At 40.4% G+C, this 23,282-nt stretch overlaps 1 protein-coding gene across 9 annotated transcripts in view; it reads right to left on the reverse strand.

The window, feature by feature from the left end:
- The window catches only part of FSTL5 (follistatin like 5), a 564,833-nt gene that overhangs the window by 115,288 nt on the left and 426,263 nt on the right, over window positions 1–23,282 (reverse strand). For all 9 annotated transcript variants that reach the window (XM_073341501.2, XM_073341502.1, XM_073341509.1 and 6 more), the window contains one exon: window positions 2,711–2,831. In XM_073341501.2, the coding sequence (XP_073197602.1) occupies window positions 2,711–2,831 (121 nt within the window). The remainder of the gene's footprint in view (window positions 1–2,710; window positions 2,832–23,282) is intronic.

Raw genomic sequence — 23,282 nt, forward strand, 5'->3', positions numbered from 1 at the left:
CCCATCAGGAATTACTTTAACCTGATCCTAGATCTGACAGGCTAAAGAAAAACAGTATCCAAACTTGTGAGAGAAGGGGTCACTCCAGTGCTGACTCTTAGAGCAGCAGCTGTCAGGGCAGAGAAAAAACGGACTAGTCAATTTGCTTGGGTAGCTTTAAATAATCTGATAGTGACATGTAGTAGCATAGGCAGCTATTGCCTTCAGCACCATGTACATTTACAATATGCTCTGAATGACTAACACACAGTAACAGTAATATGCTGATGGACATATCCTGCAACTGCAAGAATGTGTAAAAAAATCAGTATTTCAGTTGTGGATGTTTTATTGTATAAGCACCCATTCTGAAAGAAAAGTGCTTTTCTGAAGATAGCCAAGAAAAGCATGAAATGGTTTCCACCTCTAGTGTCCTGCATTTTTATGGCCTCATTATCAGAAGTGTTGAGCACCAACAAATCATACTAAAGTCAAGGGAGTTGAAGAAGTTACATCTCATTGTTTCCTTGGGCACTCTCTGCCTATCTGTTGCATTCATCTGTTGTCTCTTGTCTTAGCTTTTCAGGGCAGGGACCGTCTCTTTGTTCTATGCATGTACAGTGCCTGGCACAATGGGACTAGGGCTTCGAGGCACTACAGCAATATAAATAATAAACAACAATAGCAGCAGCAGCAACAAAGCAGGTGCTCAGTACTTTGATAATCAGGCCATTGATGTATAAATTTTAGGAACCAGCTAGCATTGCTTACTCAGGCAAAGCTTGCACATACTTCAACAGGAGTTTTGCCTGAGTAAGGAGTGCTAAATTGGGTCCAAATGACATACATTAAGAACTGCACAACACTATTAATTGTGCTATAATAACACCCAAACCCCCTCATTAGGATAGGGTCCCTATTCTGCTAAGCACTATGATGATAAGGGTAACACTAATATGTCCATGTAGTTACATAGCCTTGCTATGTATTCAAATTTCAGGTTTAATGTTTGTCTTTAAATAAATATCAGCTGTCTCTATTTCCTCCTCAGTTTAGCCAGAGTTAATTGGCTGGCTTCTTGTTGGCTTCAAAGCTTGAGGAGAGATTTCAAGGAGGAAGGTTAGTGGTTTTATGCATTACTGCAGGAAGGGCATTCAACCTGCAACAGGCTGCATGGAAGAAAACACGGAGACACTTGTGGAAGATATGGACAAATAGGCATTCAAGGTTGACAGCACTGAAGGAACACAGGGAATGGGAAGACAATGTGAGAGTGAAAGATCATGAAGAGACTAAGTTAGGGCAATAACAAGAATCTTGAATTTGATGTGATGGAGAAAGTGGAGTTACCAGGGGAATGCAAAGGTGGAGGTGGTGGATGTAGTCAGACTGAAGGACAAGGGAATGGTGCATTTTTTTATGGATAGGATGGACAAATGTGGATATCAGGGAGGCCAGTGAGAATATTTTAGTTATCAAGGGAGGAAATAATGAGAGCATGGATGAGAATCACAGATGTCTGGTCAGAGAAGAAAGGTCATATTGTAGAGTTGAGAGAAGAAGTGTCAGGGAGTGGACACACGTTCAATGGATCTGAACAGACAGGGAGCGTCAAAGTTGACAAGAATTTGGGCCTAGCTAAAAAGGAGAACAGTAGTGGTACCAACAGTAACAAAGACTGGGAGAATGGAGTAGGCTTCAGCAGAAAGATAAGGAATTTTGGGCTGCTGGCCAGACATCTAGGGCCACATTACAGAGAAACAGACTTTAAAAGCTTTAATCCTGACCAAAAATATTGGATTGGATGAAGAATATTGAAATCTGAGAGTGGAAAGGTAAATATCATCATAAACATGGAAATTGAAGCCATGAGCACAGATGAAGTCTTTCAAAGAAACGATAAAACAGAAAAAGAGAAGGAGGCAAGGACTGAGCTCCATGAGGTGGAGGAAGACCACTCAAAAATAACTTGAAAGAACAACCTGAGAGGTGGGAGGAGAATGAGGAGAGGACAGTGTCTTGCAAGCCAAGGGAAGGGCAGATGTTAAGGATACTAGTACTGATTTCAGTTGAGGTTCTGCCTGAGTAAGGAATACAGGAATGGGGCTTTATATGCTGACAAAGGCCTTGAATATTGTGGACAAGATTTTCAAAATCCAAAGCCTAAATTTGTACTCCAAAAACCACAATTAGGCACCTAAAGAGATGCTTTGATTTTTAAAAAAACAGAGAAGCCAGTGATTCTCATGGAGATTAATTGAAGCTCAACACTTACGCCTTTTTAAAAACAAATGTGTTTTTTTTTCAATTTGTATTATACTTAATATTTTTGCAGAGAAATAGAGCTGCAAACATATTTTTTCACAGATTGTGCAGTATAATGATTATGTTGTTATTCAAAGTTACTTTTTCATAAATACCTATTGTACAAATAGCATGGTAATAATGTGCACTAACAATGTTAAGGGATTGGTGTACAGAAAAAAAATGTTTGTTTTTTTTATTATTCTTTTTAATAAATATTATTTATGTAGGATCACTAAATACTGTGATTATATTTTGTTTTCCTGCAATCTTTTATACAGAAGAAAAGCTATTAACGAAAACATATTGCCTGCTGTATCTACTATTGTATTCAGCTGTAATATGAAGTTAAATAACTGAAAAAAAAATCTACCAAATAATATCCAGAGACTGCCCTACAACTGGCAATTAGAACTTCTTTCCTTACCATTTACTTGGACGATATGAGTCTGATAGAGATTATCATAGCCATCAGCATAGCATCTGTAATTTCCCATGTGAGTTGTGGTAACCTTAGTAATGTACAAGGACCCATCATCTCCAAAATCCTACAGGGAAAGATTAAAAACAAGGTGATCGTAATTATTTCAGCAGCACTATAATAATTGTGTACTTCACCTTGGCAACAGAGCTGATGCAACTATCAAACATCTACATTTCGAACTAGATAGGCATTGGTGGCATACATAAAAGCAGACTTTGGTGTTAATATTTTATCTATAGCTTTGTTTTTGTGTGTGCCTTCCCTGCCCTGCAGTTCATCTTAATTTTACGAGTTTTCTATTTGTAACTCATTAAACCTCAAAATTAGTATTAGTATACTTTTTATTGCATCTATTTTTTTTATTTCATTATGGTAGTTATGGGGGAGAGGTTAGTTTTGCCTCTACCTGTTCACATGGAAAAAAACCACCAATCACTGCCCAATGTATGTAATGTTTTAAAGTAAAAAATCAAATAACATGTTGCAGGAATAAGATTATATTTACCCTTGGACATGAGCTGTTATACAGAAAATAATCTTATTTTTCATGAAGTTTGCTCTCACTGTTAAATTACATCTTCTAGTTCCACTTTAATTAGTGGACAGGTTCCACAGGATTAGGACACAGGTTGGAAATCAGAAGACCTAGGTTTGGTTCCCCACTGCCAGGGTCTCACCATATACAAGTCACTACACTTTTCTATTCCTTAGTTTCTCCATCTGCAAAATGGTGATGACAATATAAACTTTTCATTATAAAGTGTTGTGAAATCTTTGGAATAAAAGTGTCAAGTTTAAACATTATTTTTAGTAACAAGATATAACCTCAAATTTACAACAAGAGGTTAACAGTTATCGCAATTTGGCAGATTTACAGCAATATAGCTATTGAAACATATTCAAATTTTCCTTATCTTTCATGCCTTCAAAGATTGGTAACTTTAACACAAAAGTCATATTCCTCATATGCCTAACTTCTTGTTACCTAATAGCATATGTGGTTGTTTTGTATTTGCATTATTCGCCAAGATAGCTTCTGTTGTCTGATATTTAATTCAGCACCAAGAAATACAATGGAAAATTAATTTAAAGACTACAGAAATTTTTGAAAAAATTGTATTCCTTCCACTTTTTGAAATACAACAAAGACTTTCAAAGCCTAGAAACCTGCAAGGATGGAAGAGAGTATAGGTCAGTGGGACTACAGCCATCTTTCCTAAAGCAATAAAGAGTTGAATGGTTTGAATGTACATATATAGAAAACCAAGTATCAAATAGGCCTCTTTGACTAGAACTCTGCTAAACACAAGGCAGCCAGTGATAAATTAATGTGTGTGCCTCATTAGGGTCAAGGGCGTTGCAACAAAAGCAATAAATTTGTAAACATTAATTTTCAAACTAGGAAGAGTTATTGGGCCAGATTCTCAGCTCCACTTGTGCACCACTTAAGTGGGTGCGAAGTGGGCATATTTGGGCTGCAATGGTGGGTAATTCTCATAAAACCAGTTAGGGTGACTCCAATGTCAATTGTCCCCACTTCTTGGCATTGGAGTATGAGTGGCAGGGCATACCTCTATTCCACTATTTCAATACTCAGTTGGCATATGGCCCACTTACATAAGGATTGGGCGAAGACCCTTGAGAATCAGGAAGCAGTAACCTGATGAATCTCCATCTCCCCCCTGTGCTGAGTATATTTCAGTGTTGGAAAGAATCTCTGGCCCATCTTCTTTAATGGATTTTTGGCATTGTGTGTGTGAGGGGGAGGGTGACATTTTAAGAGAGGTGGAGAAGAAGAGCTTACTGAGAGTTCCTGCAAGATGCTGCAATGGCAAGTTTAGAGCTGTCTATGGGAGGCAAAAAGTATCAAAGCAGCTATTTTGTTTAATCACGGAGGAGACTGAATCTTCATCCTCATTAATGACAGGTAAATGCTGATACAATGATTGTTCTCTTAAAAAATCCAGTTCAGATGACAGGATATTAGAGTGCCATAAAAATACAGTTAAAATACAAACACACTGTATATCACTCCAGACATAAATCAAAAGCAGATGATACCAGAACAAAAGCAAGTTCTATTACAACAATCAACTAGAGACAATTATAGACTAGTATAAGCAGCTGATCAAAGACAGACAATTATGTAATAAGAGCTAGGTTCTATTATTGCTATTAGTCATTGTATGTAGAGTACAATGACAGTCCAAACTGCCCATTTTCAGAAGCATCTATTACAGTAATTATGAGAAGTATTAACATTTTTAGTTCAATCTTGGGGTTTTGTTTGCGTAGCAAATGCTGTGAGTCCAGTGACCAGGATGACTTTTTTCTAAACTGCATCGAGTCATGACATGCAATGACTCTTGGATGCGACCCACACTGTCATTTATGCCTTTGTATTTGAAAATTAGATTATTGCTTGATATTATGTATAGGGCTATAATTTACTTCTACTTGAAAACTGAAAGTGGTGTATAGGAGACAGTGTCCCACTTGTCACTTTATGTATCTTGCTATGAGTACATGACACTAGTACTCAGTAATCTGCATTGGCTGCTTGTTGATTTACAGGTGGAATTTAGGAAACTGGTGCAAGCTGTATGGAATATGGGTGACTATTTATAATATTATTGATACCAAGATTACAAAATTGCAATGAATCTTATACAAGATATGCCATGTAAGGTATCACCTGAAAAGTTATGATTTGCTAAATATAGTAAGCTTACTTTATATGTATATATCATCTCTGTATCATGAGTTATAAATATGTGTGGTATATTGATATCTCAAACTTGTGCTATGCATCTGGGTGACACCCCAAGAAAGATAGGCATCAGCACTCTCCAGCCTGCTTGATGGCCTGACAAGGGAAAAATCAGCTGTACAATAAACCCATTGAGAGAAGCTAGGGGCTGTGCATATCAGTCAGCAGGACTTTTAGGGACATGCCTAGGGACAGGAGACTCCAAATACTTTTCCATGCCCATGTGCTGTGAGCATGTGTTTAGGACAAAGGATGTAAAAGCCACATGGCAGAGAATATAAAAAGGCAGCTGCATCACCAGACATACCAGGATCTCCATGTGGAAGATACATAGATACCCAAAAAGAAAAGGAGTACTTGTGGCACCTTAGAGACTAACCAATTTATTTGAGCATGAGCTTTCGTGAGCTACAGCTCACTTCATCAGATGTTTACCGTGGAAACTGCAGCAGACTTTATATACACACAGAAATCATGAAACAATACCTCCTCCCACCCCACTGTCCTGCTGGTAATAGCTTATCTAAAGTGATCAACAGGTGGGACATTTCCAGCACAAATCCAGGTTTTCTCACCCTCCACCCCCCCACACAAATTCACTCTCCTGCTGGTGCTAGCCCATCCAAAGTGACAACTCTTTACATAATCAAGTCGGGCTATTTCCTGCATAGATCAAGGTTTTCTCACATCCCCCCCACCCCCATACACACACAAACTCACTCTCCTGCTGGTAATAGCTCATCTAAACTGACCATTCTCCAGGAGAATGGTCAGTTTAGATGAGCTATTACCAGCAGGAGAGTGAGTTTGTGTGTGTATGGGGGTGGGGGGGATGTGAGAAAACCTTGATCTATGCAGGAAATAGCCCGACTTGATTATGTAAAGAGTTGTCACTTTGGATGGGCTAGCACCAGCAGGAGAGTGAATTTGTGTGGGGGGGTGGAGGGTGAGAAAACCTGGATTTGTGCTGGAAATGTCCCACCTGTTGATCACTTTAGATAAGCTATTACCAGCAGGACAGTGGGGTGGGAGGAGGTATTGTTTCATGATTTCTGTGTGTATATAAAGTCTGCTGCAGTTTCCACGGTAAACATCTGATGAAGTGAGCTGTAGCTCACGAAAGCTCATGCTCAAATAAATTGGTTAGTCTCTAAGGTGCCACAAGTACTCCTTTTCTTTTTGCGAATACAGACTAACACGGCTGTTCCTCTGAAACCTGACATAGATACCCAGTAAGCTAGACATGTATAGTCTATTTATTGTTTTAACACATCTTTTTCTCTGAACTGCTTTGGTTCCAATTAAATAATACTTTGCTTTAAGAAGATTGTCAGGTCACTGGTTACCTCTGTAATTGCTCTTGGAGGGAAGAGAACTGCAGGTACTTAACTTATGTCAGGCCTGTGGAGGTAATCACAACAGATAAATGGGGCACTGCAGCCCAGGATCTAGTCTGACAGTGAGAGAATCATGTGACTCCATCCTGAGAGACAGGTGGAAGCTTGAGGCTCAATACCTGAGAGGAGATGCACTTGAAGAGACCAGCAAGGGTCAGAGGTGCACTTTTCACTTGACTGTTTTCCGCTATTATTGCCCTTCCACTCCTTCCCTCTACTCTACTATCCCCCTTTCACTCCTGACTGTCTTCACCCACACCTACTTATACAGCAAGCTGACACCAACCCATCTCCCTACCAATTCAGATATCACCCATGTCCCCTCGGCTTCCTCCCACTGCTCAGAAGCTTCCTCCCAGGTAAAAATATCTCCCTTCCCACAGCTGAGAACTCCCCCCCACATATTTTCTACCCATCTGCCCAAAGCTCAGAGCAAACTCTGCATCTCTCCGCAGAGCTCAGAAACCCCTGGCTTTCACACATTCCTGCCCCAGGCTCAGAAACTGTCCACCTACAAGGTCAGAAAACCTCTGTTCAGGTGCAGAGGTCTTCCCCATACTTCCTAACCCAACCTCAAACTCAGAATTCTAGTCTCACAGAAACAGGATGGGAAGGGAAAGCTGAATTATTGGTACTTAGCCTCTGAATGATAGCACAGCAAACTCCATCTTTGCTTCTCATGCATAATCATTACATGGACAAAAAGTATGCCCTCACTCAGTTACACCTCTGGAACTCCAGTGGGGTTTGATGAAAAAGGGATTAGCAAATCTGGGTAAGGATATATCAGTTGACTGTAGAATCTTTGGTACTAGTGATGATCCATGAGAAGGAAAGAACCCAGCATGCCTCTCAGAGCCCAGATGAGTTTGTAGGACTGGTAGTTAAGGGGGGAAAATTGTGTGTGTGTAAACTGTGCATATTTAATATGACACACAAACATAAAATTAATTCTAACTGTTTTAGAGTACTTTTTCAGAGTAGAACCAGGCTTTAAAGGTATCTGCCCCCTGTACTCTCACTTTGTTCTTTTATCTGGTTAATGGCATTTGGCATTTTTTTGTAATTACCTATATATTGCTGTGTTGTGTGCTTTACTTCAGTATCTGGTCTGTCTATTGTCCCGTCCCCCCCCCCCCCCCCCCCCGCTTTTAGTCTGGGGTTTGTTATTTCAGCTAAAATATAGGCCTTCCAACAATATTTTTTTCCTCACCTGTCACAGTCCTGGTCCTTTGAGGTAAGAAATGCTTTCAGGGTTCACTGTAGTGCTGTGGGTTCTGTGTTTGCTTTTGATAGGTTAGAGATTTTGTGCACAGAGATTTAGCGCTGAGTTACTTGGAGTCAGCTGATCCTTGTTGCCAAATGTAGTTTTTTTGTTTTTTTGTTTTTGTCATGAATGAAAGAAAAGAATACTAAAAGTGTTTAAATATGCAACATATCCTTTTAGCAAGACCTTACCAGAGGACCTCCTTTCTTCATCACATACAGTATGTTCTTTGTGGACATTCACAGTCGAAGGCTGCTAGTAAGGCTGGCCAGAAAACAAGAATTCTGTAGTTTTGAAATTTGTTTTCATTCCAATGCAGAATGAAAACACAATTGTTCAAAAATTTATGGGGAAAAAAAGAAAAAAAACCCTCACAAGAGAACCACCTCAGAACAGCCAATAGCCCTGTGGTTTAGAGCACTCAGCTGAGGTATGTGTGCCCCAGGTTCAAGTCCATCCTGTGAATCAGGCAGAACAAGGACTTGAACCTGGTGTTCCACATCCAAAGTGCTCTGATCACTTGGCTATTCTGGGGTATGTCTCTAACTAAAAATTCCGTCCTGTATCTGAGAAATTGTCCTAATAAAATTTTCATTGAAACCAATGCATTTCTGTGAAAGATTTCAGTTTCAACAACATGGCATGTTTTAATAGGGAAAACACTGAAACATTTTGATTAGCTCTTGTTGCTAGTGAAAGTCTGCAATGTATTATGTAGTTCACTGGACCGGAGTCTGCAGCGCTAAAGCAGATTATAGAGAGACATCACTGGAGTGAAATTCATACAGTAATATGACTCAGGCTTCTGCCATCCAAAATAGGCCAGAGCACCTTCTTGAGTTTAAGCAAGAACACATAGCTGAACCAATTTTATATTCTCTGGTTAGTAGCTGCCTTAAGCCACTATATAATTGGCTACTACAACCTTTGTAAAACTTAGAATGATTTTTACTCACATGGTATCTGTATCCAAGGGAAGAAAATTCCTACATTAAACTCAGAGCTGGAGCGCCTCAAAAATGTGCCCGTTGTGCTGATCAGTTTAACTCTGCCCTTCAGTGTATTTTAATCATTTGAAGCAATGTCAGAAAGTTCACCCATATCATAGACCCTCTATTATCTCCAGTGTTCCATGAAAATGTGACTTCTGTTTTAAACATGGAGTGACAAGCTATTCTACCCTAACTTGTCATACTCTGTATGTATGTACATAAAATTCATATTGAGTAAAAGATAATATTCTAGAAGTACCAAACAACACTGAATAAACAACACAGCTTTATGTAATGATCACTGATTAGTTCTGACTGTGCACATTGCCTTATTTCCTAAGTGTGCCACTCAATTAATAGGTCTTTTCACTATTTCACGTGGGATACTGTTATATTTATGAAGAAACTACATCTTAGAATTTAGCATTCAGCTGGATTATTCGAGCAGACAAAACTTGGTTTGTCAGCAGAAAATCTCTCCAGACAAACTTTGAGGTTTGATACTTATATTCTTTATCTCTTTCTTAGCTCTAATAATAAACTCCTTTGACTGATATTTTCTCATCGCTAGCTTGCTACATATTATCAAGGAGTGGCTGTTTAACTAAATGGAGGCGGTAGGTACCTTCAAAAGAGCCATAACAGAGGGAGAGGAGTAGAAAACAGGCTGTTCTCTCCTACTGCTTATACACTATGGGTATATCAATCATGTGATTTAGTTTTATTGGGATTGCACCATTTTTCCATATGATATCCCAGGATATCTTTTTGGGACAGATGAAATATCCCAGTTTTTCATTTCATTAGTCAAAAAGGTTTTTTTTTAATAAATACAGAATAAATGTTCATGGCATATTATTACACCAAGTAGAATTTTCCCTGAAAAAAAATTATTTGCTCTGAAAAAACAAGCAGATGTCACTGTTGGGTCAGAAGCTGGTAATAGTAACCTCAGCACACATGAGGGTGGGCAGGGGAAGAGGGGGAAGCATTCTATTATCTTTTAAAGGGAATTTAAGGTTTTGTCACCTGAAAAAAAAAAGTTATTACAAAAGTTTCCCAGTTTTTGAATTTGAAAATATGGTCATCTTAAGCACAGAGAGTGCATGGTAACCACTTCTGAAATATAAACTCTTAGAACTTCTAAAATTAAATTGATAATCTCTTTCCTTATTTTTATCACACAAAAATATTGTGAAAGTCAACTGTTATTTTGGAAATCATGATTCTTAAAAGGTCTTGTATACTGCTAAGGGACTCGGCATTTAAGCATGTGTGTGATGAATATCAATTAAAGGGATTCTGTTAAACTAAAAAATATGTTTACAATCAATTTTTACTTAATTATATTACTGACAATAGAAACCTAAAGTGATATTTGTTTTCAAATCGGTCATTTTATCTTCTTTACATTTTCAGTTTGTTTTCATGTGCTAATCCCTATGCAGATGGAAGGAGTTTGTGAACACTTCCAGGTCCTGGATTATGTGTGGCTATTAGAAACCACTAGCTTCCATCCTATACAATAAAGAGGAAGTGTGTATAAAGAAAGCAATTTAACTCCAATCTGTGTATAAATTCATATATAAATTTCATTATATTATTAAACTACTGTTATATTACTTTCTTAAAGTGTATTTATATATTTCCTATTTGCCCTCACAAACTTTGATCCTTTTCCTCAGTTATAAAACACCACCTTACTTTAAAAAACAATAAAAAAGAAGAAAACCATCAGTGGCTTTCTCCCTCTCATCCCATCCTGCAAAATCTCCCCATGCAAAGATATCACAGGCAACACACACAAGATGTCCTTCAATATCTCCTCACACAATATACAATATTCTAGAATTTTTCCGGAGGTGTCACGCACCAGAGTTTCGGAAACAATCTCCTACAGTCATACAAGATTTCAAAAAGGGACGACCTAACATATGGCATGTTGGAGGGCTGCCATGGCACAATATTTAGTAGGGCTCTTGGCCTTGTTCTTTATCTCTCTCAACCTGAGGGGTTAAGACCTGAAGTTCTCCAAATCTTCCATGACTTCTCCGAGAACAACTCTTTTACTTAGAAGAAGTCCTGAAGATAGTAGTAACACAGAACTGAAGTGCTCCAAAATGAGCTGTCGTGAATTAGGTTGGCTCCATGTGCATATGCACACTTCTATACCAGCGCTTGTTTGTGGCCCGTGTTAGGCAAATCAAATTAAATAATCACCATGGTTCCCTATGGCCTTAAAATATGATTTTATGGACTACAAATGACTTCAAAACATTAACCTCGCATGGGTACCTGCTTTCTAAAACTCCACATTTTGGAACAAAAATAATGAAAAGAAGAAACATACAGAAAAAAGGATGGCTCACAGGACATAGACGTTATTTTGAAATAGAAAATTTGAGTGATTAAAATGAATTACTAGCATAAACACAAAACAAATTAATAGTTTATAATATTCTACAAATGTGGGCCTAAACCTACAGGAAATCATTTCAAACCAACCTGGCAGCTTTCTTTGACAGGACAACAAGCTTTCTTTGATAGGACAACAAGCTTTGTGGATGGGAGGAAGCAGGCAGGTAAACAAACCGGCCGGGCCTGCTAGGGGCTTTCCCTACACAAGCATCCCAAGTTTGGGAAACACTGATCTAGATAATTAGTCCTGCCTTGAGTGCAGGGGACTGGACTAGATGACCTCTCGAGGTCCCTTCCAGTTCTATGACTCTATGAAGCAAACCTACCTATAAACAGCACAGTGATCATACATTATCTGCTATCTCTCAAAGAGCACTTGCTGAACATATATAACTCCTTCTGAAATCAATGGCATCTGAGAAGGCTCAGCAAGTCTGAGAATTGGCAGAGAAACTTTCTGTTACTCTAAACGAGTGAAATCCATTTAAATTGATTGAACTGTGTCTGTTTATACCAGCAGAGGATTTGACCTTAACGCCTGCCTCCCTCTTCACAATTCTGAGTATACAATAGGGACTGAAGTTTTACACAAGAGATAAATAAATGGCAACAGCTATTGCCCGCTGCTGTTTTATGCTGCAAATATCCACCAGCTCTGTGCTCTCCAAAATCTGCAGACAGAGTGAGGGCTCCTTTTTGGCTCTGTCTGGCTGGGAGAAGGTATCACTTTCTCAGGACTGAAGAGTTGGAGATATCGCCCAGCCCCCTCTAAGAAAGTAATGATAAATCCAACAGATCTCATAGCACCATCACCAACCAGGGGAAGAAGAGAGTAGAATAGTCAGCCCCTGGACATTGACAGAGAAGGTGACTTTCCTTCTTGCAACACTTCTCACTGAAGTGCTAAGGCCCATCCTTTCTGAATCAATGATGAAAACAGACATGAACATAGAAGTTGGATGGCATATATTGGAAGACATGGTTATGAAATTTGAATCCCAGTTTAGAATACTGACTCTTGAAGGCCATCTACTGGAGTGTATATTGGCTTGCTACATCACCAAGTGTGACGAAATTAATTTTTGGACAATCAACTCTCCATTTTATGACTATAAATGACTTTTTACTAAAAGGTCTGTGTTCTCTGATAGTGCGGCTCCTTATGAGATGGTTTATTTTATACACTGGGTGGGATTTTCAAAAGTTCCTAAGATTTTTAGGAGTACAAATCTCATTGACTTTCTACAGAGTTTGTGCTCCTAAATCGCTTAGGAACTTTTGAAAATCCTATCCATATTCTGATATATTATGAATATTTATATAATAATCCTTTGTCAGCTGATCAAGCTCCACAAATTAAAAACTAATGTGCCATCTGCACAGTCCACCTTTCTACCTACTTGTCGACTTTTCTTTTCCACTCAAGTTGTTTTTTCTATCTTGGCTAGTTCTATCCCATCTGTTTTTTTCCAATCTTGCTGTGTCTTTGATTTCACTGGTACTACACACTGAAGTGTTTGTATTATGGGAACATTGTCTCACAATATTTAGTGAAAATTTAATTAAAAATTACTTTATTTTTTAAAAAATAATGAGAAAAGAAAAGTATTTTGTGAGTAGATCTCTCATTTTATTATTATTTTTACGTTGTTATACATTGCAGTTTATTTAGGTAAAGCTATTTAGCATTCCCCCAGTATGCTTTGAGCATTTTCTCCCCATTAGACAGATTTAACAATTGCTCATGCACTTTTTTGACATTCCTCTGTAACAATTACTCCATCCTCATAATCATAAAAGATAAGTTAAGCTAGGGTGAATTTAACACAGCATGTTCCATATGAATTCTGGAAAAAATATAACCCTGAGTGAAAAGCTGTAATAAAGCTTTCCCATCATTTTCATCCTCAGCATGCCACCTATTACATTAGAAGCAATGCATTCTCTCTGTAGCCGTGCCTCAAGAAACCAGCCACTTCGAAAACCTTTTCTATCAAGTTCTGTTTAACTGAAACTGTTTAGAAAAACACTTTGGGTTGAATCCTCAGTTAAAGTAAATCAGTATCACTTTATTCAAAGCAATGAAGCTGCACTGATTTACATCACTTGAGGACCTGGCACTTTCTTCATTCTGAATACGTCAACCTTTACTCTTGCAAAGCGATCTTTACATTCTAGTTGTACAGGATCCAGGGGGCTTCTTAAGCATTAATAGCACTATTCATTCTAGATACAGATGGCAAAATATGGCCCTCAGTGAGCTTGCTTAATTTCAATGAGTCTATATCCCCAAACACCATAATACGTCACTCTTCTGGGTGCATCCTGTCACCAATTCACCATTTCATGAGTCAACTATATCACCTTTTTTTTTTTTAAACTTAGGTGTGGTTGAGACTATTTCACTCTTGGTTTCATTCTTTCATTTGCAGTTACCATTTAACTACTTAATTCTACATATTTCTAAATAAAGTCACCTGTACCCTGGTTTTGCTTTCAGCTTTGAGCACAGCTCCACTGAAAGTACTCCATCAATTCACAAATAATGAGCTATTTTGGAGGCGCTCTATTCAAAACTAGAAATGGTTTGTACACAGGGTGTATATAATTATTTCTTTTATATCTCTTTCCACACATAATAGTGAAATAGTCTGAGAACTGATATAATTTATGGCTGAAACCCTATCCTAGCATTGCCCTCTTTCCTTCAGTCACATCCTTCTTTCCCTGCTACTCCAATAAGTGAGCTGTAGCTCATGAAAGCTTGTGCTCAAATAAATTTGTTAGTCTCTAAGGTGCCAGAAGTCCTCCTTTTCTTTTGGAGGACAAGGAGGGTAAATGGCATTAGAGTCCCATATTCTGAGGTAGTTTCCCGTCAGCCAGTGACATTAGATTTAAAGCCAAACAATGTGAACAGCATGGCCCAAAGAGAATGCACACAATGGATAATCTGATCCAATACATATAACTTAAGTATCCTAATACTTCACATCCAATAACACAAGAAAGTGTGCTAAAAAAACCCCAACTCTACCAGTTCAAATTGTCCAGATAAGAATGAGTTCACCTTTCATTGATGTTGCAAATAAATGTTAAAAGCATTATTTTTTCCTTGAAGCTCTGCTGAATGTACACTGCTATTCTACTGTTAGTACCATTAGCCCTTAACATTGCTGCATTAGAAGTAGCTTGTTGTCATCTATTGGAGGTGACTTTAATATTACCTTTATTCCAACTACTTTGCTCTAAAGCCACACTTAGAGAACTTGTTATAGATGTTTAAGTATATTTCTTTTGACTATTATGGAAACAGTATTTGGGGGTCAGATTTAACTCCATCTGTGCAAACCCCTTCCCTTATGGTGGAAGTAATTTACAATTTTAGACTGAAGGGCTGAATATATATTTTTGTTCCTTTAAGATACTGTAGGTAATAGCTTTCTCTCTTTTTTCCCTTTTGATTATACAAAATTTCTCTGGTTGCATGTTTAGGAGCTTACAAAATTCTCCATAAAATATAAAAATGAGCCTTAAAACCTATGTTCCTGAATTTTTCATCCATCCACATTTCCAAAACTGTCAGAAACAGTATGTTTGTAAAAACATATGCGTCTTTGAGGTTTATACAGGCAACAAAAGCTCTGTGAGCTAAGTCTACATTTTATTACTGGGGAACAACACTAACCTGCACAGATACGATAAAACACCCAAAGGACAATAAAATACCCTGCCAAACATATACCTTTCCTTCAAGTATGTTACAATCAATGCAGATATTTGAGAGCCACCTCAAAGCTTTGTCTTATGTTATCCTGCTTGCATCTAGAATGCACAAGAAGGATACTCTTTCTTTCTTTGCTTGTTTTCAACATTGTATTAACACACTGGAAAGTTTTGCAAAAAGAAAAGGAGGACTTGTGGCACCTTAGAGACTAACCAATTTATTAGAGCATAAGCTTTCGTGAGCTACAGCTCACTTCCTCAGATGCCATCTGAGGAAGTGAGCTGTAGCTCACGAAAGCTTATGCTCTAATAAATTGGTTAGTCTCTAAGGTGCCACAAGTCCTCCTTTTCTTTTTGCGAATACAGACTAACACGGCTGTTACTCTGGAAAGTTTTGGAAATTCTGATGGTTCCTTTGCCCTTTGTTACAATAGAATTCCAAGTGTCCGAGTGGGTCAAAATCAGCACTGTATTTTCATGTCTTTTCACTTGAATTCAAAGTCTACAATATTTCTAAAAACCACAAAAGAAGGGCAAGTCAGTTTCACCACAACAGAATTTCCAAGTATTAATGGCAGGACAGGGGAAAGGGAGACTGCGGACCACAGTGCCCTGAGTGGTTCCCTCTGGGTCCAGATGGGGATCAGGAAGACTCTGAGTTATCCTCTGCACACTTGGCATTGAAAGAGAAAAAGCAAGAGAGAGAAAAGAAAAACAAAAAACAGTTGCTGTGGTACTTCTGGGTGAGAAACTTGAAAGACAATTGCTTTCGTGGCATCTCTTACCCAGTTTTGATTCAGAAAGATCAAATAAGCTGCTTACACACTTTTGGGTACTCATCTGAACCAAAGCACAGAAGATTTTCTACCAATCATTTAGTCATTGCCCACCATACTTCAAAACAGTTGCTTGTTTGACATTAAGAAAGTATCTGACGCTTAAAAAATGGGAAAAAAGATTTGTGAATTATCAGTTGATTCTGATACAAAGTGGGGTGCTCCTAACATGTAGGTCTACAGAATTAGATAGGAACTCTCAGAAGAATAGCTTCTCCTATTGTAGTCCAGATCTTTTGCTTAATATCCCAAATGGAACAAAATTAAAAAAAAAATTACACCTAGTAGCCTTAAATCAAAATGACTCAGCTATTTAATTTTGGGAAACACCAGAAAATAATTTTGGGGAACACTGAAGAATCTTATTTGAGTTTATTTGCCTATTCCTAGCTCTCAAGTCATATCCAGCAGCCACACAGAATCTCCGAACAACAACATAGTGCTAGAAGTAACTGTTGCATTTCTCATCAGGATTAATAACAGATTGCCATTTTGGCAGTTCATTATAACAAAATGATACAAATATATATATAAAAAGATTTGAAGGCCACTTATTTTTTAGAAAGATCCTATATGAAGGATAGGAAAAGAATATAGACTAACATATATGCAAACGCGTGCGTATACACACACACACACACACTCACACACACAAGTGACATATTCCTCCCATTTTCTTCCTTAGTTCCCAGACTATGGATAAAGCAAAGTGGTGAAAGATGACACATTTGTTCTAGCTGCTTCATTTTAGCTAGGGCTTTTCCCAACTTAACATACTTTACACCCATTGTATCTTTTTTGTTAAATAAATTATTTGTGAAAACGGCTTAACTCCAGTCAATCTGAACTAAGAATTTAGCATCAGCTGGAGTACAGCAAGTAGAATGAATTAGTAAACAAATACATAGAGAATGATGAATTACACTAATTAAAAACTGGAAGTTTAGAGAAGCAAAGCATTTATGTTTAATGTCAGTTTTAGCTAGGGGCAAACTGAATACCTAGACATTGCCTTTCTCAGATCTCTAGCACAATGTAAAATTATTTTCAGATTAATCTTATATCATGAGAAAAACTTTACTGTGCAAGATCACTTCTGTTACAGAAGTGGAAGAAAAGACCTTTCCGTTCCATTGGCAGCACCTTCAACACTTTTATCGTAACTATTGAAACCAATTACATAGGAATGACTCAATTTTTTTCTTCTACCAGAAAGGGTCATAAAGGTGGCCTCTTTAAAAATGGCTTTTGTATTTCACTCTGATATTGTGTTCTGAACAGGCAAGGTGTAGGCTATTAAAGGAGGGCAGAGCCTGGGGGTGGAGGGGGGGACTCCGTTGGTTACTGTGTTGACAAGTTGTCTTCACAAAAAGGATTCAGCAGCTATATGGCACTGGCAGAAGTTACTGGTTGGAGCTGAATCGAAACCAGTGACATCTTTTCTTTTACCAAATGATGTGAAACCAAGATGTTATCAAGAAATTAAATAACTCTACCAATAACCTATTATGCCTTACCTTGCCCACTTGCATCTGTATTCCCACCTTCTGCAAAAGCTTAAAAAAACCAGTCCACACACACAACTCTTCAGGGTACAGCACAACAGATTTTGACGATTCTGGACCAAAGGAAATGTGAATTCCAAAACCACAGGGAATACTATGCTGACAGTTTGCTTACTTTCACACACAGCCAGTGATCTTCAGCTCAAGCACCTCAGCTATTTTATGGCAGCATTGCACAGGGAGTGGAGAAGGCAGGTTATCTTTCACGTAGGCAGGCCCTAGAAAATGTAGGGCTTATCTGTTGACATCAGCACCTTATTCTCTACCCAGAAGGCAACTCATAACCAGTGTTGATCACAGAAATCTCATGCCCGGTACTGCCAGCAAGAATCCCATCAAGGCACATCAACAGTGCAGGGAGCTTCATTGCACATAAGCTTTAGCTTCCAAATAGACTTCAGGTGTAACCTTATGCAATATCTAATTGCAGTAGTTTGATCCTGATGTAACAAAGGCCTGGTCTTTTCTACTCACTATGGCCAACAAAAAAACTTCAAAAACAGACTCCAGCGAGAGACTGCTGAATTGGAATTAATTTGCAAACTGGATACAATTAACTTAGGCTTGAATAGAGATTCGGAGTGGATGGGTCATTACACAAAGTAAAACAATTTCCCCATGTTTATCCGCCCCCCTCCACCCCCCACCCCCATTGTTCCTCAGACATTCTTGTCAACTGCTGGAAATGGCTCACCTTGATTATCACTCCGAAAGGTTTTTTTTCTCCCCGCTCTCCTGCTGGTAATAGCTCACCTTAAGTGATCACTCTGGTTACAGTGTGTATGGTAACACCCATTGTTTCCTGTTCTCTATGTATATAAATCTCCCCACTGTATTTTCCACTGAATGCATCCGATGAAGTGAGCTGTAGCTCACAAAAGCTTATGCTCAAATAAATTTGTTAGTCTCTAAGGTGCCACAAGTACTCCTTTTCTTTTTGTGAATGCAGACTAACATGGCTGCTACTCTGAAATAAAACATTTGTGTTCCTTCTCTCCCACATTGCTTTTTATTTTGCCTTATCTTGTACCTATGCGATGTAAATCGGTGAGGAAATTACCCATTTGCTAGTGTCCCATGGGCAGTAGGTATCAGTCTGGGGGAGACTGTGCCTCCCCAAACAGCCTGGCATGGACCTGCCCACAGTCCGCTCCTAGGCTCCCTCCTGAAGTTTCCAGCGCTCTGCCCTGGCCCAAGCTGCCTGAGGCTGGCCGGTCGGCCTGCCTGCTATGGGGACTCGGGGCAGCTGGTACTGGGGCCATGTTGTCTGTCCAGTGCTCGGAACATGCCACTTGGCTAACTGGCACTCTGGGACTAGTGGCGCTGGCCATCCGGCATTCCAGGATTCACACGAGGGCTGGGGATGCTGTGCACTGGACCTAAAGGCGCTGCCGCCTAGTGCTCCAGGGCTGGCCACCCGGTGCACTTGGAAAGATATTGTTTGGAAATGGCCTTGCCTTTCAATCTTTCTGCCATTGATAGGTGTGGCAACCATCTGAAAGGTTTAGCTCTGGCCAGGTAAAAGGCTAATGCTTGCCTGAAGTCCAACTTGCTCCTTCTGATTGTTGTCTGGTTTTGAAAAGAAGCATGGAAGGTGGATTGGTTGATTTAGATGGAAAGAGGATGGTACTGTGGGTGAGAATTTTGGGAGTGGATGTAAGGTAAACTTATCTTTATGAAGTATTGTGTATGGGGGGAAATATCATGAGCACACCAATTTATTCCACCTGTTGGGCAGAGGTGATAGTGACCATGCTGTTTTCATGGATAAATTAATATAAGAGCATGTTGCCATTGGTTCGAATGGTGCTCTAATAAGGGAGCAGAGTACTAGGCTGGGGTCCCAAACAGGAGTGGAATCCCATATGTAAGGATAAAAATTTTGAAGACCCTTCAGAAATCTTTTCAAGCGTGAATGGGTAAAAATGGAGTGACCCTCCATACCAGGGTGAAAAATAGTGATGGCAGTTAAGTGTATGTGATTGGAGCTGGTGGATAATTCTGATTCTTTAAAATGTAAAACACAATCTAGGATGAGTGGCAAGGGAACGTTCATTGCATGACATGATTGGTGGTGCACCAGGATTAGAATCTTGTCCATTTTTGGAGATAAGCGTGTCAAGTTGTGTCACATCTCCTAGTCAAGAGTATCTCTTTTACTGCCTCTGAACAGCTCATCTCTGAATCCCCAAACCATGGAAGAGCCATGCCTTCAGCTGGAGTAGCTGTTGATTGGGATGGAGGATTCAACTCGAGTTGTGGAATCAGTCTCAGAGTGATCAGAGGACATACCGCCATGTGAATCAGGTAAGTATACCAGATAACGTTGTGGCCATGTTGGAGCTATAAGGTCCGCTTGGATCGTGTGGAGTATTCTGAACAGAAATGGGAAGGAAGAGAAAGTAAAGATTAGCGGGGTATCTCATGTGAGAAGGAAAGTGCCTCCCAGGGATCTGCGGCTAGGCCTGCTCTCGAGCAGAACTGAGGACAATGTGTGTTCTCCAGTGTGGTGAAGAGATCTATCGTGGGGAATCCCCAGCGGCTGAATATGTGGTGTAGGGCTTGCGTGTCCAGCTCCCACTTGTGGTTGTGGGAGAATCTTCTGCTCAATGAGTCTGCTGTGGTGTTCTGGTGGCTAGGGAGTCATGCAGCTGAGATGCTGATGTCATGCTGATGTTGGATACACCAGTTCCATAATTTCAGCGCCTCCGAGTATAGAGAGTGGGATCTCACTCCACCTTGCCTGTTGATGTGGAACACTCAGGCAATATTGTCCATTGTAACTCTTAAAGTGTGATGCCAGATCAATAGTAGAAAATGTCAGCAGGCATTGTAGATGTCCCATAGCTCTAGGAGGTTGGTGTGCAGGGTGGATTTGGTTAAGAACCATCTGTCCTGCACTGGATGTGTCTGTAGGTGTGCTCCCCAACCAATTAAGGAGGCATCATTTGTTAATATCATGGACAGTGCTGGTTGAATGAAAGGGACTCCGACATAGATACTTTTGGGTTTAGTCCACCAGCATCATGAACTGGTGACCTTGATAGGCTTGGATAGTAGCTTGTGAAGGCTGTGTCTGAGAGGTACATAATTATACACAGGCACACCTGGAGGCAGCACATATGCAACCATGCATACTTTACCACTAATGTGGCTGCCACCATTTGGCCAAATAGCTGGAGACACATCCTGGCTGAGATCTGGGGACAAGTCCTCACTATGGATATGAGATAAATTATTGCTGCAAATCTGCGAGGAGGGAGGAAAGCTCTGGCTTCTATGACATCCAACTGTGCCCCAATAAACTCTAGGTATTGCACCAGTGACAATGCTGATTTTTCTAGGTTTATGTGAAGTCCAGGTCTCGAAAAGAGGTCTATTGTCACGTATATGGTGTGAATGGCATCAGGTTCGAATGGGGCCCTGAAGAGACAGTCATCTAAGTATGGACGTATGACGATGCCCTGTTTGCGTATGTAGGCAGCCACTACCTCGAGGAATTTGGAGAATATCTGGGGGCAGGTGTGTGTGTAGAGAGTCCAAAGGGTAGTACCCTGTATTAGTAGTGGTCGGTCCCCATGTTAAATTGGTGGAACTGTCTGTGAGCAGGATATATTGTGATATGAAAACTTGTGTCTTTGAGGTCGAGGGACGAGAACCAGCCCTCCTGTTCCAGTGCAGGGATAATGGTTGATAGAGTAACCATCTTGAAATGCTGCAGTTTGACAAACTTGTTGAAGTTTTGTATAGATCCCTGCAAATCCACAGGTATCCGCTTTATATTCATGAACCATTTCTGCAGATACCAGCGTGGATGCGGATACAAATTTTGTATCCAAGAAGGGCTCTGGCAGTAAGAGCAAGTGGGCAGCTCTGAGGAACCACGGCACAGATCCTCCACCTGCCCAGGGAAGAGAGCTTGGGGGGCAGGGATGGAGGCCGGGGACTGCTCGGGCCCCACATCCAGAAAATGTGGAGGGTCTGCCGGGGCTCTGCACAGTTGCCTGCCTGGCTCTTACTATGGCAGGGGTGCAGCTCCGAAGTGGCCCCCTGGCCAGAGCTGAGTCAGGGAGAGCCGCTCTGGCAGCTGTGGGGAGCCTGGGTCCCTCCACCTGCCCTGGGTGGGGGGCTGAGACACTGGGCAGAGCGCTGCTCGGAGGGCTGCCCAGGGCAGGTGGAGGATCCACCGCATTGCCACATAGCTGACAGCGCATCTCTACCAGACCAGGCTCCGTGTGTGTGTGTGTGTGTGTGCGCGAGCGCACGCGCGTGCCTCGGAGCCTCAATTCGGCTCAGCCCTGGTGTAGAACCCTGCAAATCCGCAGATCATTTTTGCGGATCGTGGATCAGATGCGGATACACAATTGTGTAGCTGTGCAGGGCTCTAATTTTGTACCTCTAGGATCAGTCTCCACCCTCCAGATTTCTGTTGGATCATAGAAGTACAAACTCTTCCCTCTGTGTTGGAATGGGACTGCTTCCATGGCTCCCAGTTGCAGAAGGTAGTTTATTTCTTCTCATACATGTTTTTGTGAGAAGGGTCCTTGAGGAGGGACGGAGAGAAAGGGTAGCTTGTTGGGATAGATAGGGAGGAGGTTTCTCGGACTCAACCAAACCTTCAGAATTGTTGTTTGGATGAAGGCATATGAGATGTCGCCCCTTGAAGAGTCAAGTGTCTGTGCTTCAAAGGTGGTTTCTGTTGTTGGCACTGGGTGTCATATTGTCGATAAGGAGTGAAAGATAGAGGTCGGGGTCTCTGCGGAGATTGGTATTTTCCAGGTTGTCTCTTTGGGGCCAGCATATAAATGCAGAGAAAACAGAGATTTGTCCGTGAGTCCTTTAGGGCGTGTAGGAACTGGTCAGTGTGTTCTGCAAATAATTTGGGGCCCTCAAATGGTAGGTCCTTAACAACGGTTTCTATCTCCTTAGGGAGACTGTAGAGGTATAGCCATGATGTATGGCCGTCACAATGAAACAGACAACTGTATCTGCAAAATCCAAGGAGGCTAGAGGTGTCCTTCAGATCCGAGCGCCTGAACCTGCTCCTTCTTGTGGTCAGGAAGGTCATGGCAGAACTCCTGTATCTTGGAATACATGAGATTATTGTATTTGGCCATGAGAGCTTCGTACCTGGAGATGAAGAATTGGAGCATGGTGGAAGAATAAGCCTTGTAACTGAAGAGATCAAGTTGTTTCCAATCCCTGGTAAAAGGGGTGGATCGTGGGTGGAACTGGTGCCCGTTTTCATGAACGGCATTGACCACTTGGGAGTTTGGAGTGGGATGAGACAAAAGGAACTCCATGTCATAAGTGGGACATAATATTTCTTGTCTGCCACCTTACAGCTATATATAGATGCTGCTTACGGTGTGAGATGGGAAGGTGTGAATGTATGGTCCAACGGGCACTGCTACTGGAGACCTCTGATCCCAGTCACAGTGGGCGCTGTCACACTTACAATGGAACACTCATAAGGACATCACTCAAAGAAAAACATTCTGTTTTTCAACAAGTTTTTTATTTAATTCCCAATAGCATATAATCAGA

The sequence above is a fragment of the Lepidochelys kempii genome, chromosome 4, assembly GCF_965140285.1.
Source record: "Lepidochelys kempii isolate rLepKem1 chromosome 4, rLepKem1.hap1, whole genome shotgun sequence".
Lineage (NCBI taxonomy): Eukaryota > Metazoa > Chordata > Testudines > Cheloniidae > Lepidochelys > Lepidochelys kempii.